General features: G+C 40.8%; 1 protein-coding gene across 22 annotated transcripts in view; it reads left to right on the plus strand.

The window, feature by feature from the left end:
• Nucleotides 1–13076, plus strand: part of AAK1 (AP2 associated kinase 1) — a 175796-nt gene that overhangs the window by 131450 nt on the left and 31270 nt on the right. For 10 of the 22 annotated variants that reach the window (XM_047747121.1, XM_047747127.1, XM_047747130.1 and 7 more), the window contains 4 exons: nt 2275–2507; nt 3796–3971; nt 5865–5969; nt 10989–11084. In XM_047747121.1, the coding sequence (XP_047603077.1) occupies nt 2275–2507; nt 3796–3971; nt 5865–5969; nt 10989–11084 (610 nt within the window). The remainder of the gene's footprint in view (nt 1–2274; nt 2508–3795; nt 3972–5864; nt 5970–10988; nt 11085–13076) is intronic. The other 12 variants (XM_047747125.1, XM_047747128.1, XM_047747133.1 and 9 more) reach the window with 5 other exon arrangements.

Here is a 13076-nt window from a genome sequence, read left to right on the forward strand (position 1 = left end):
GCCAAAAGAATCAAAGTAACCTAATTGTTCAAGAAGCCAACTGTGCAGCCATTACAAATCATGGTTATAGCATCTGTACAACAATGTGAAACGGTCATGAGATAATATTGAAATTATGGGAAAAGTATGTACTTGAAAAGGGACTTAAATAGAAGATTCCAAAAAGATAAAAACAGTTGTATTAGGATAGTGGGATGGAAGTCTGGGTGGTTCCCTCTCCCCTTTTGTGTATATTGTTGCATTCCTGGACCTGAGTGTACTCCTTTTATAATTACATATTTTTGTTCTTTAAAACAATCTTTAGCAAGACAGACATCTGAGTCTACTTTGATTCTCTCTCCACTATGCTTTGTCTGTTTCCCCCTTCCCCTTCCTAATCCCATCTTTGGAGGAGACATAGATGGTGAAGAAAAGAGAGTCCTGAGCAGTAATCAGGAGACGTGGATTCTGTCCCCAGTTGACTCTATGACCGTGAGCGAGCCCTTAACCTCAGGAGGCCTTGGTCTCAGCTCCTCTGAAATGAGGGAGTTGGAATCTGTGCTAAGGTCCCTTTGTCTCTCATATTCTTAGATTTGAAATGGAAATAAAACTGTCTGCCTGATGGAGCTGTTGTGAGGAGTAGCTGAACGGATTGGAGTGGTTTTGTATTAGTAGATAGCTGTGATAGCATAAGGTGTCCTCCTGAAGTGTCTGCTCTTCACTATGCTGCCTATGGGGATAGGTAAGAAGAAGGGAAATGTTCTCCAAGTAGTCTGGACTCTTCAAAATAAAGGAACTCAGCAGTGAAGTATATCCTTCTCAAAGCAATGACTGTCTTAGACTCGAGGAAATTAGCTGATCTTGTTCTGTCCATAAAGCCATGGTGGTCTCTGTGGGTACTGGTTTCTAGGTTGGCTGTTGTAGGTACAGCCCTAGGCCACTGGAAGTTGTGGAGCCGGAGCTCTGGTCTTCCCAGAATAGACTGCTTCTCCCTCAGAGATGTGTCAGCTGCTTTTCCCTCTGACCTTAACCTGACTGATGTTAGAGGCTTGTTCTGTGTCATTCAGTTGGTGAATGCTTGTGTACTCATACGTGCATATAAACCTGCCTCAGTCTAATTCAGAGTCTGCGTCAATATGGGGACAAAATCTCAGGCTGTCAGCATCCTGACCCAAGTAGCTGGCCCCTCTGGTTTCCCTTCTCTCTCAGGATTACCTACGAAGGCACTGAATGTGAGGGCTGAGCTGCAGCATGGAGGGACATCTTAGTCTGAAACAAGGGACTGGAGGGAAGGGATAGTTTAATACCTGAGTCCTTTAATATTCTGAATCATTTTGTCTCTGGACTGACAGAGTTAAAGCATTAGGTGGTCTTCTTAGTGCTATTTTTTGTTCATCTTCTTGACGTAGCACTTTGTAGATTGTATCAGATGCATGAGGTCTAACCACGTGGCCACAAGATGTTCCTATTTGTTTTTCTGTGGTGACAGTTTGTTCTGCCTTCTGAAGAGTCCTTGTGTTACTAGATCAATTGTCATCAAGGGCTTTTCCAATTTTTTCTTATTTCTTACTATATTCTCTACCTTGTTCTTCCGTGCCATTTCCAAACTAAAGGTGGGAACAAGTTAATCCCTCTGCTCCAATCCTGTACATTTTCTCAGGGGAGCCACAGAAAGAAAATCTTGTAGACCCACCTTAATAGTGAAATAAAGAGCCTTAATAACAAAACAAAACAAAGCAAAACAAAAACACTACCATTTATGAATCACAATGGAATTCTAACTTATTCCTAACCAGTAGTCTGAGCTCTGTCAGAGTCAGGGATCTCTTGGCAGAAATTATTCAGCTCAAATGTGTTTTAGCTGGAGCTGTGCCTTCATTGGCTTCTGACTGTGGTGGTAGATTGCTTAAAGCATGCTCTTTGGAGGCATTCTGAATGAGCTCCTATGTGACCCCAGAAGCGGAAAGTGGTCCTGTAGGATACATTCTTGGTTTTGGGGATGAGGACTAGCTTCTGCAGCCTTATGCTCTGGGCTGTATTGTGTATGGCTGCTCTGTAGAGGATTGCTGATGAAGATGGAAATTTATGTCTAAGCATCAGATAAATACCATGCCGTCAGTCCCACAGCTAGAGCTCAGATTGTCCAAAACTGCTTTTTTTCTTTCTTGGTGCTCTTGGTAAATTCAGCCACTTGAGTCCCGTGTTAGCTGTCATGTGGCATTTTTTATTATGCTTGTCAGTTTGTTTTTCCTTTCCCTTCTTTTTGAAACACTTGCCATTTCTTTTTTTTCCTAGCAGATTCAAGCCCCAGTAAGACAACAGCCAAAGGTTCAAACAACCCCACCTCCAACCGTCCAGGGGCAGAAACTCGGATCTCTCACTCCTCCCTCATCCCCCAAAACCCAGCGTGCTGGGCACAGGCGGATTCTTAGTGACGTGACCCACAGTGCCGTCTTTGGGGTCCCTGCCAGCAAATCCACCCAGCTGCTCCAGGCAGCTGCAGCTGAAGCCAGCCTCAATAAGTCCAAGTATGTGGTGTTTCCCCTTTCTCTTTTTCACTTGTGTGGGCTAGGGCTGTTGTGGGCCACTGCTATGTAATTCCCTGCATCTGTATGTAGAGGAGCACAGTTATATATATGTAAAGGTACGTCTGTGTCTGTGTTCATTCAGAAACTGAATTTGCCTGTAGTACATAGACCATACTGATCTTCAGAAATAATTTCTTACTTGCTTTACTGTTTCCATTCTCTCATCCATTCCATGTTCCACAGAGTATTTTTTAAAATCTTAGTCTGACCAACCCTCTCCATGATAAAGATCTTTCCTTGGCTCCCCATTGCCAGTGGGATAATATCTGAACTCATTGGTTAACAGACCAAAGACTGTTGCATCACATTGGTGGACGTGTCATTCTCTGTCTTTGTGGCCACATTGTTCATCCTGTGCCCTCTCCCTGAACTACCGCTCTCCTTGTCCACCTAGGAAATGCTTATTTATTCATCAAAATCGATGTCAGAGGTTCCCTTTTCTCTGACCCCTTGGGTGTCATATATAAATTATCTGAACCTTTTTGGAGATGTATCCCATTATATTATCATTATTTATTTGTATATCCAGCTGACCTAGCCTGCAGATTCCTCCAAGACGAGGACCATGTCTTAACCATTGTAAATCTAGTGATGGGCTCTGTGCCTGGAGTCAAGTGGATTGCAATGAGTGCTTGCTAGGTGAATGCAGTTTTGGACCCTCAGCTTTCTTGGAACCATGGACTCTAAAGTAAAACTCTTGAAGTCGTTAGTTAAATGCAAATGGCATCAAGAGAGACTTTAGAAGAAAATTAGGCAATGATACCCAGAAACACAAGATATTGCTAACTGTCTTTATTTCTCCTTAACTTTGATGGTGATTGCTCACGGCAGCCCTTCATTCTCTGTGTGCTAGATCCTGACAGATGGGAGGCAGCCTTCAGTCCCAGCCAGCCTGGGGGCAGTCATTGTGGCTGTTCTGGCGGGGGCCACAGGAGGCACAAGCCTCGGAACAGGTCGCTTTGGGATTCTGGATTGTGAAAGGACTGGCAGAGGAGACCAAAAATATAAGCAAGAGGTTAAAGAAGTAGTGGGAGACAGTGGATCATGAAGAAAAGGGAGACATTTATTTCACACGGTGATAAAAGTTATCTGTGGAAACTGTCTAGTTGCCATGGAAAGCCCTTTCAGAAAACTATTGCAGAGAAGAATGGTTTGACTCAGAAAACAATTTGATCTCAAAACAAAGAGAAAGTAGATTAACCCTTTGTCAACTCTTTTCATTTCGTGGGGGTGGGAACCTACATAGGTCTGCAACCACCACTCCATCAGGCTCTCCTCGGACCTCCCAGCAAAACGTTTATAATGCTTCAGAAGGTTCTACGTGGAATCCCTTCGATGATGACAATTTCTCCAAACTCACAGCTGAGGAACTGCTAAACAAGGACTTTGCCAAGCTGGGGGAAGGTGAGCAATGGGTGCCCTTCTGTGATTCTTAAACCCTGACTTTAGAGGAGTATGTGTTTGAAAATGTAGGGTTAGGTCTTTCCTCCCCTCAAAGTCTTGATCTGAAGTTTAAGTGAAAACTGCTTTGAATGTTTACCAGAGTACTGACATCTTTTCATCCGTAGGAACGCCTGGCCTGTTGTGGGTGGTGGTAAAGAGAGTGGGACACTTTTAGGAAAGATTTGGTGGCATAAACCAGGATGATACTGACAAGCATGGTCGTTCCTTGGAGGAATGTGTTGGTTTTCTTGTCCTGTGTGTGTTTATTGTCCCAGAAGGCTGTAACTGCTTACGCAGGAGAGAGTGTGCCCTCACATGAACTTAGAATCTTTGACTGTGGTCAGAGTTCTGTAGTACTGTTGATGGACTGTGAAGAGCTGATCAAATAGAAGGTACCATTTCTACTCTCAAAAACCCAGAGTTGAGAAGCGCTGGTAGGTTAAGTGTCCAACTCTTGATCTCAGTTCAGGTCTTGATCTCAGGGTCATGAGTTCAAGCCCTGCACTGGACGCCACACTGGGTGTGGAGCCTTCTTAAAACAAAACAAAACAAAAAACAAACCCCCCCCCCACAGTCTGTTTTGGAAGGGGGGACTTGTATACACAGACACACATGTACACTTTGGAAAACAACAGCACGCCCTGGGAAAATTCTTCAAAAAGAATACCTAGGCATTAGACAAGAACACAGGGTAAAGGAATGATCAGAACTGAGTGAATGATATGAACTTCGACCATATCTTTTTTAACTTGACTCTTTTAACTTATGTTCATCTCTTTTAACTTTATTTCATAGATATCTTTTAAAAATTTATATTACTTATTGTTTCAAACGAAAGATAGGATATAAGATTTAACTCTGACAGACAACTATCTCACTGTCAAATTATTTCATTCAAATTATGTATGCCACTTATTGTTCTAGAATAAACAGAAATACCTTTGTGGGTATTGAAAATGCTAGTATTTTTGCACTTAAGACACTCCCAGGTTTTAAAGTTCTTATGTCTATTTTTCCTAATTTCCGGTCTCTCTTCTGTCATGTTAAACTGCTGCCACTGTGCCTATCCCTTGTCACATCTCCTGCTATTTCCCCCGCGCCCCCTTCTCATGTTCTCTCCTCAACTGTTTCCAACATGGAAAACAGATTGGCAAGCTCAGTAGTATTTTATAAAAACAAATAGATTCCAAGTAAGGACTAGAGGCATTCTGCCTGAGTAATGTCTTGAGCTTTTGGGCGTTAGCTCCAGCCATCTCTTTTGTTGCTTTTTTTATTCATTTATTTGAAAAAAAAAAATTGTGACAAATATACAGGGATGCCTGGGTAGCTTAGTGGGTTAAGCATCTGTCTTACGCTCAGGTCATGATCCCTGGGTCCTGGGATCAAGCCCCATGTTGGGTTCCTACTGAGCTGGAAGCATGGTTCTCCCTCTGCCTCTGCCCACCCTCCCCCACTCATTCTCTCTCTCTCTCTCTCAGATAAATAAATAAAATACTTTTAAAAATTATGATAAATAAACATAACATAAATATGAACTTTTGAACCATTGTCAAGTGAACAGTTCAGTAGTGTTAACTACACACACATCGTTGGACACCCAGTCTCCGGAAGTCCTTCCATCTTGCAAAACCCATGTGCTATCTTTGATTCTTAAAACTTCTTTCCTTTTCTCAGCTGTTGTCTCAGTTACTGCAGTGATTAGACAAGGGCCTGTGAACGGCTGAGGTATTGCCTTGAGGCAGTAAAAGGAGTCCAGTCGAGAAGTCAGTTCAGAAGGTGCCCTCCACCTCCTGCCTGTGTGTGTGCATCATGGGGTTCTGCTGGAATGAACTCGGTGGTGTTTTGTCCCTCCAGGCAAACATCCTGAGAAGCTTGGAGGCTCTGCTGAGAGTTTGATCCCAGGCTTTCAACCGACTCAAGGTGATGCTTTTGCCACTCCCTCGTTTTCTGCTGGAACCGGTTAGTATAGCCAATACCTGAAACACGGAGCTCACAGTTGTTGCCTCCATAGTTTCCGTCCCACAGATAGCTGTGGCACACCAGTGAGCCCCAGATCTTGGTGCTAACGTATATTTTTTCTTATTCAGAAGATTTCCAACATAAAAGGTAGGGAAAAAGAAATACCTAGAATCATTCTGAATCACAATGACAGAATGACGTGTCAATAATATACAGGATTTATTCTCTCTGATTCATACACATACTTTAAGCAAATATTTCTGAATTTAAGAACATCACTGCTAATCTCTTATAATTGCTTAGATCTTTGGAACGGCTTGAAGAATTCTAATTAGATGTTCTAGCCTCTATCCAAGATTTTTCTGAGCTGTTTCTGTGTGTGTGTGTGTGTGTGTGTGTGTGTGTGTGTGTGTGTGTTTACAGGGAGAGGGAGATATCTTTTTAAATTAGACCTTTTTTTAAATTAAAGAAGTAATAGTAAAAAACTAATTTTCTCCTTTATTAATAAAAATGATACCTAGTCAACTATATTTCAACTAAAATTTCTTAAAAATGAGAGAAAATTGTACATATTTATTACACAAAAGTTAGTAATTTAACCGACTGAGCTCCTCAGGTACACTAAAGGTTAGCAATTTATAGAAAAGTGTAGAGAAGGAAGTTAAAATCCCCATAATCTCACAATTAAGTAGCACAGGAGTACCGTTTGGTGTCTGTTAGTGACATTTAAACTTTTTAAGGTCACATATATCTTCATGAACATAATGAAAGTTTACAGATCTTCTTCCCCACGAAAATAAATGACCACGATTTTGTACATAATTTTTGGACTCAGCTTAAGACCTTAATGTACATCTTTATAGTCCTATTTTAAAACAAAATTTGCTTGCTTACTAAGTCTGGCTCATTTCCACGTCATTAAAGAAGCTCTTAAAAGATAAATTATAAAAGATCTGCATTAAATGGCTTCATATGGATTTGTCATAATGTATCTAAGTAACTTCTTTTTTTAAACATTAATTTGGTTTCAGTGTTTTCCTGTTAAAATTCCCTCAGCAACTGATATGAGGTTTTGAGTATAAATAATCCTTGTAGATAGGAATTTGATATGCTTCCAAAATTGATCTTTTTAATTTTATTAATTTCTGATTATAACCTTATATATTTTTTCTTCCTGCCTTCCTTAGATATGCTAGTACTTTTTCTAACATCATAAGTTTATTTCTTATTGGAACTTTGGCTGTCATTATATGATATCCTTTATAGTTTCTTTAAGGTAACCTCTAGATTATTTGTTAAATCAAAAGATATGTGTCTTCTAAGGCTTTTGGTGCATATTTCTAAATTGCTTTGTCAATATTAACAGGAACACAGTAAAATTTTAAAAATTTCTTCTTAAAAATGTACTGAAAGGGGACGCCTGGATGGCTCAGTTGGTTAAGCAGCTGCCTTTGGCTCAGGTCATGATCCCAGCGTCCTGGGATCGAGTCCCGCATCGGGCTCCTTGCTTGGCGGGGAGTCTGCTTCTCCCTCCGCCTCTGCCTGCCATTCTGTCCGCCTGTGCTCGCTCTCTCTCCCTCTCTCTCTGACAAATAAATAAAATCTTTAAAAAAAAAAAATGTACTGAAAGTATTTAGAGTTTTTCTGCTACTATAACAGTGATTATCAATCAGCATGAGAGTGGGAGAGAGGCTCATTATAATCTGCTTAGAAGTTTTGTCCACAGATATTTCAGTATTCACTTTGCTTCTCTCTTTCATTGCCCACCCCACCCTGACCTTTGAGGATTACACTGTTGATTAGGAGTGCTTTCTAATAGGTTTGTGTTTCCCTTACCAGAAAAAACCTGAAATTTTAATCATATCCTATAAGTCTTCATATGATATAAATCTTGATATGATAATCTCACTGTTATTAATTTAATTAATTGGATTCGCCAGTGTTAACAACAGAGGTCCCTACACATTTTCCATACATTCCCAGTTTCAGTACTTATACTTCCTACTTATCATGTGTTTTGTTGTTTGTCTATATGTTTTTTTTTTTAGGATTTATTTATTTATTTAATTTATTTATTTGACAGACAGAGATCACAAGTAGGCAGAGAGGCAGGCAGAGAGGTGGGGAAGCAGGCTCCCTGCTGAGCAGTGAGCCCGATGCGGGGCTTGATCCCAGGACCCCGGGATCATGACCTGAGCCGAAGGCAGAGGCTTTAAACCCATTGAGCCACCCAGGCACCCTATTTATTTATTTTAGAGAAAGAGTGGGAGGAGGAGGGGCAGAGGGAGAGAAAGAAAGAGAGCACCTTAAGCAGACTCCACACTGAGCACAGACCCTGATACAGGGCTCGATCCCATGAACCTAAGACCAGGACCTGAAAGGAAACCAGGAGTCCATCGCTTCTCAGCCTTTTGGCTAACGTCAAGTGGAAACCAGGAGTCCAACACTCAAATGACTGCGCTGTCCACGTGCCCCTGTAACTCTTCTTAAAACAGTTTTTATTTTTGTTTCAGCCTTTTCTCCCCCTTTATGCTTGAGTAGAGTTATGACAGTAGTAACAGTGAACATACACTGAGCTCTTGCTACATGCTAATAATATTAACCCACTGGTTAAGTGCTTTTTTATGCATTATCTCAGGTGGTCCTTAAAACAGCCCTCAGGGGGTGCCTGGGTGCTCAGTTGGTTAAGGGCCTGCCTTTGGCTCAGGTCATGACCTCAGGATGCTAGGATGGAGCCCACATCCCCCACATCCAGTTCCCTGCTCGGCAGGGAGTCCGCTTCTCCCTCTGCCCCTCCCCACCTTGTGCTCACTCTTGTGCTCTTTCTCTCCCTCTCTCTCAAATAAATAAAACAATCTTAAAAAAAAAAAAAAAACACGACCAAAAAACAAAAAACAGCCCTTGAGAGGTTAAGTGACCTGCCGAGGTCACAACTGGAGAATGACAGAATAGAGAGTTGTACCTGAGCAGCCCAGCTCAGAAGCTGTAGTCATACCACATCCCAAGAGTCTTTGTAAATCAGTGACATGACACTTTTTTGAACATTAGAAAACATCTTCAGATTTTTTTCATCTTATCCAGCCTTTTTTTAAACAGACATTTGGTATTTTTCCTTCTTTCTTGTTTGTGGTATAAACTTTTGTGTGTGCAACACTTTTATTTTTTATAAATGAAAGAAAATCACATCCACATCCCATAAATTAATATGTCCTCATTTGTATGAAGTATAGGATAGTTTCATTTTCTAGGAGTTTTCTAATCAAGCTCAGACTGTTCACTGATTTTAAACCTTCTGATCAACCAAGGAAGGAAATAAACAGGAAATGTGGCAGTGAGTCACAGAGGGTGACAGAAGGGTTATTTTAAACATTTTTATGGTAAAAGCTGCAAAAATGTTGATGAACTATGTCCATATGTTGGAATAGACATTTAAAACTTGACATTGTACCTCTTTATTTTAAATATTTTTCTGTTAGACACATTCTTTTGTGTAATTTTGGAAAAATGACTAAAAACCCAAAGAAACAAGATAAGAGAACTCACAATCCCACCCAGTCAGAGAGGAAAACATTGCCGACATTTTACAATATTTATGTCCGTAATTTTATTTCTGTATATATTTCTGTAAAAATGAATATATCCAGTTTTATGTTTCTTTCTTTTTCTTTTAATGTATTTCATTGTGTCTCATTTGAAAAATATTTTAGAGATTTTAAGAGCAGTGATTTTACCCTTCTCTTCCTCCATCTATCTTTAAAGAAGCTTCATTAAAAACCCACTTCAATAAATAACCTTCTCAAAATGACAAAATTATAGAGATTGAGAACAAATTAGTGGATTCTAAGGGAGTAGGGACTGGAGTAAGGAGTGGGTATGATTATAAAGGAGAACAACAGGGGGGCGTTCTTTGGTTTGATGGAACAATTCTGTGTCATCGTCATGGTGGTGCTTGTGCTAACCTATACATAGGATCTGATTGCAAAGAACTACACACACACACACACACACACACACACGAGTGCCTCTGAAAACTGGATAGTCTAGTTAACAGTATTGTAACAGTGTCAGCGATACTGTCCTGTAGGGGGAAAAGATCTCGCCATGGAGGGAAGCTGGTCAAAGGTTCCCAGGACTCTATGTAGAGCAGATTGCTGTGATCTCATAATTATTTAAAAATAAAAAGTTTTTAAAAAATCTATAGAAGGTAAAATGAGATTTCAACTAAAGAACAAATGAGTATTAAAATACAATGTAAAGAATGGGTAAATAGAAAACCAGCAAGCCTGGGTTCTGACCTCAGGTTTGGTGGCAGACCTCTGGCTAGCCTCTTAACTTCCTGGGCTTCATTTTCTTCTCCATAAAATAAGAAAACTGTGCTAGAAAATCCTAAGACCCCTTCAAGCCCTGATATCCCACAGGGTGTTTAGATCTCTGTACATCAGCAAGTTTGCCAAGTATAGAATGAGTGTCATTGATGTTAGATGTAGTCCAGAAGTTAGGGCTTGTCTAACCTTGCAACAGACAAGACTCCTATTTCTGTTTCTGTCTGGGTCTGTCTGCCTAGAGCTGTAATAGACATTTGGTGATATAGTGACCCCAGGATGGTAGAGGACTCACTGAAGCACCTATACGTCTGTGTTCTATTACAGAGCAGACAGTGTTTGTTTACATGCCATAGTGTGTGATACAGATAATAGTTACTATAGGAATTCTGGAAGAGATCACTGCAGGCTTCCACACAAGGAAGAAGTGGACTCAGGTGTAGGAGTAAACTAGTGTTACCATCGATTGCATCTCTGAGTATGTTGCAGGGACCAGGTTGTATCTCTTACACATATTTTGCCATTACACTGGATTATAGTCACTCATCCCTCTTTACGCTGCCTTTGAGTTCAGATTTACTCTATAATTTGAGCTGTTGGGTTACTAGATGCTAAATTCATCTAGATTTACTTGATGTTTTCTGCTTTTCTCTTTTTTTTTCTCCTTGATCCTTTCTTCCCCTCCAACCAACTCCAGCTGAAAAAAGGAAGGGTGGGCAGACTGTGGATTCTAGCCTCCCACTTCTAAGTGTTTCTGATCCTTTCATTCCTCTTCAAGTACCTGATGCACCAGGTAGGTAAATAGAGCTGATCTGAGGTTAAGCAGCTTGATTCTTATGTCCCAGGGTCTCATGAGAGTTGTTTAAACACTCCATAAAAAGGACGTGAATTCCAAGCCCTAGTAATAGGTGCTGTTATATATTTTTTGATTATGAAAACAGCCTGTGTATTAGAGGGAACATTAGTCCAATATGATTATAACATATTCATATATATATTCATATAACATATAGGGACACCTATAAGCATGTGATAGAAGGAACAAAATGCTAATAGCGGTTAGTATGATGATTGGTTTACTGGTGATTTCCTGTGCAGTTCCTGTTTTCCTATAATGTGCTTTTATTTTATAAATAAAAGTTAATGGGAACATGAGTCAGGAGACTCGGGTTCCCTTCCTGGTACTTGTACTATCTGAAAACCTTCTGTGCTTGACTCTTCATCAGTGAAGTGATTTGGACTGCATGAGTTTGAATATGCCTTTAGGCCTCGTATATACTGATTTTTAAGTGAGCAGTCTAAAAAAAAGTAAGAAATTGTTAGTGTGTTCTGATTGAAATAGCTTTTGAAACAATGGTTGGATGCTTTCTCTTCGGGGTTCATGGATGCCAGTGATTTTCTCCCTACTCTCCTCCCCATCCTTTTGGGGGTGGAGTGAGGGAGTGTGATGTGAGACACAGAAGCTACCCTTTCTCTTCCCTACCAGTCCTTTTGAAAAAACAAATAGATCCAACACTCTAGAAGCATCTAGCCGCCATTTTGTTCCTGATAGTTTTTCTTTTTCTTTCTTTCTTTTTTTTTTTTTTTTTTTACATTCTTACCCCTGCCTATTCTTGGTTTTAAACTAATAGGATCTGTTTGGTTCTTCTTCTCTCCCAGAATGTTAAAGGTATTTGACTGACTCAAGATTGGAAGTGATTGTGATCCTTGTACCATCTACTTAGTAAGACAGACTGCAGCAAGGGTACCATGACGGTTTTTATTTCTTTAGGCAATTTGTTGACCCTCCTTAGGGGAAGCAAAAACTTGCCTCGATCTGGTAGTATTGTGTAACTTTACAGCTTGCTGGACCTGGATGTAAGTCAGAAATGTAAGTCACTGAGGAATGATTCAGCATTGGATAGTTAAAGGAAGGAGAAGAAAGGAATCAAGGAGAGGCCCTTTTCTCTCATGTATCGTTCAGGTATGCCTGGCAGGACCTAGACAAGCCAGTTTTTAGCAGAACACTGGAAAGGTACAGGCTGCAAACTGACACCCCTCAGGGTTCTTGCCTATGCTCTTTCCCAGATAGCCCAAGAGCTGTGGAAGCTGGAAGGGTGGCCTCTTGGCACAGGTCAGAAGATGAGGGTCCACAAGCAAGTGGCTGTCCTCTGCAGCTCTCACAGGTGCCCTTCAGATCAGAGACGAGGAACTGGCCACACAAGCCAGGTGGCTCAGGATATCAGCTCCCAGTTGTAGGGATAAGTTATGAAGAGTTGTGAAGATGAGCCTGGGAGGCACCAGAGGTAGATGGCTGCCATCCTCCCTCCCTTATTGTCATCTTTCCTGTCTCCTAATCCTCCATATTTCTCTCATTCTGGGGATTCCTGTTAAAGTGATACTGGTATACACTTCAATAACAATTAAGCCACGGTCCCTCTTGGTTTTAATGGGAAAGGTATTAAAATGGAAGATTCTAATAGAGAATCTTACCTGCTTTATGATCTATCAGTCCAGACTCATCAAAAAACATAAATTAGACATGTCACTCCTTTGTGCCACAGTGAATTTTCATATCACTGAGCATAAAATCCTGAAAGGCCCTAACTAATCTGGTTAGCTCTCTGGCTACCCCTCTAACCTGAGCTCATAGTATTCTTTTCTTGAGTCTTCCCTCCAGCAGGTGAGGCTTGTTCCCACCTCAGGGCCTTTGCATATGCTGTTAACTCTGCCCGGGACGCTTTCCTCTATCTCTTTTCCTTCTTGTCATCTGACATTTAGGTCTCTGCTTAAATGCTATCTTCTC

The sequence above is a fragment of the Lutra lutra genome, chromosome 9, assembly GCF_902655055.1.
Source record: "Lutra lutra chromosome 9, mLutLut1.2, whole genome shotgun sequence".
Taxonomy (NCBI): domain Eukaryota; kingdom Metazoa; phylum Chordata; class Mammalia; order Carnivora; family Mustelidae; genus Lutra; species Lutra lutra.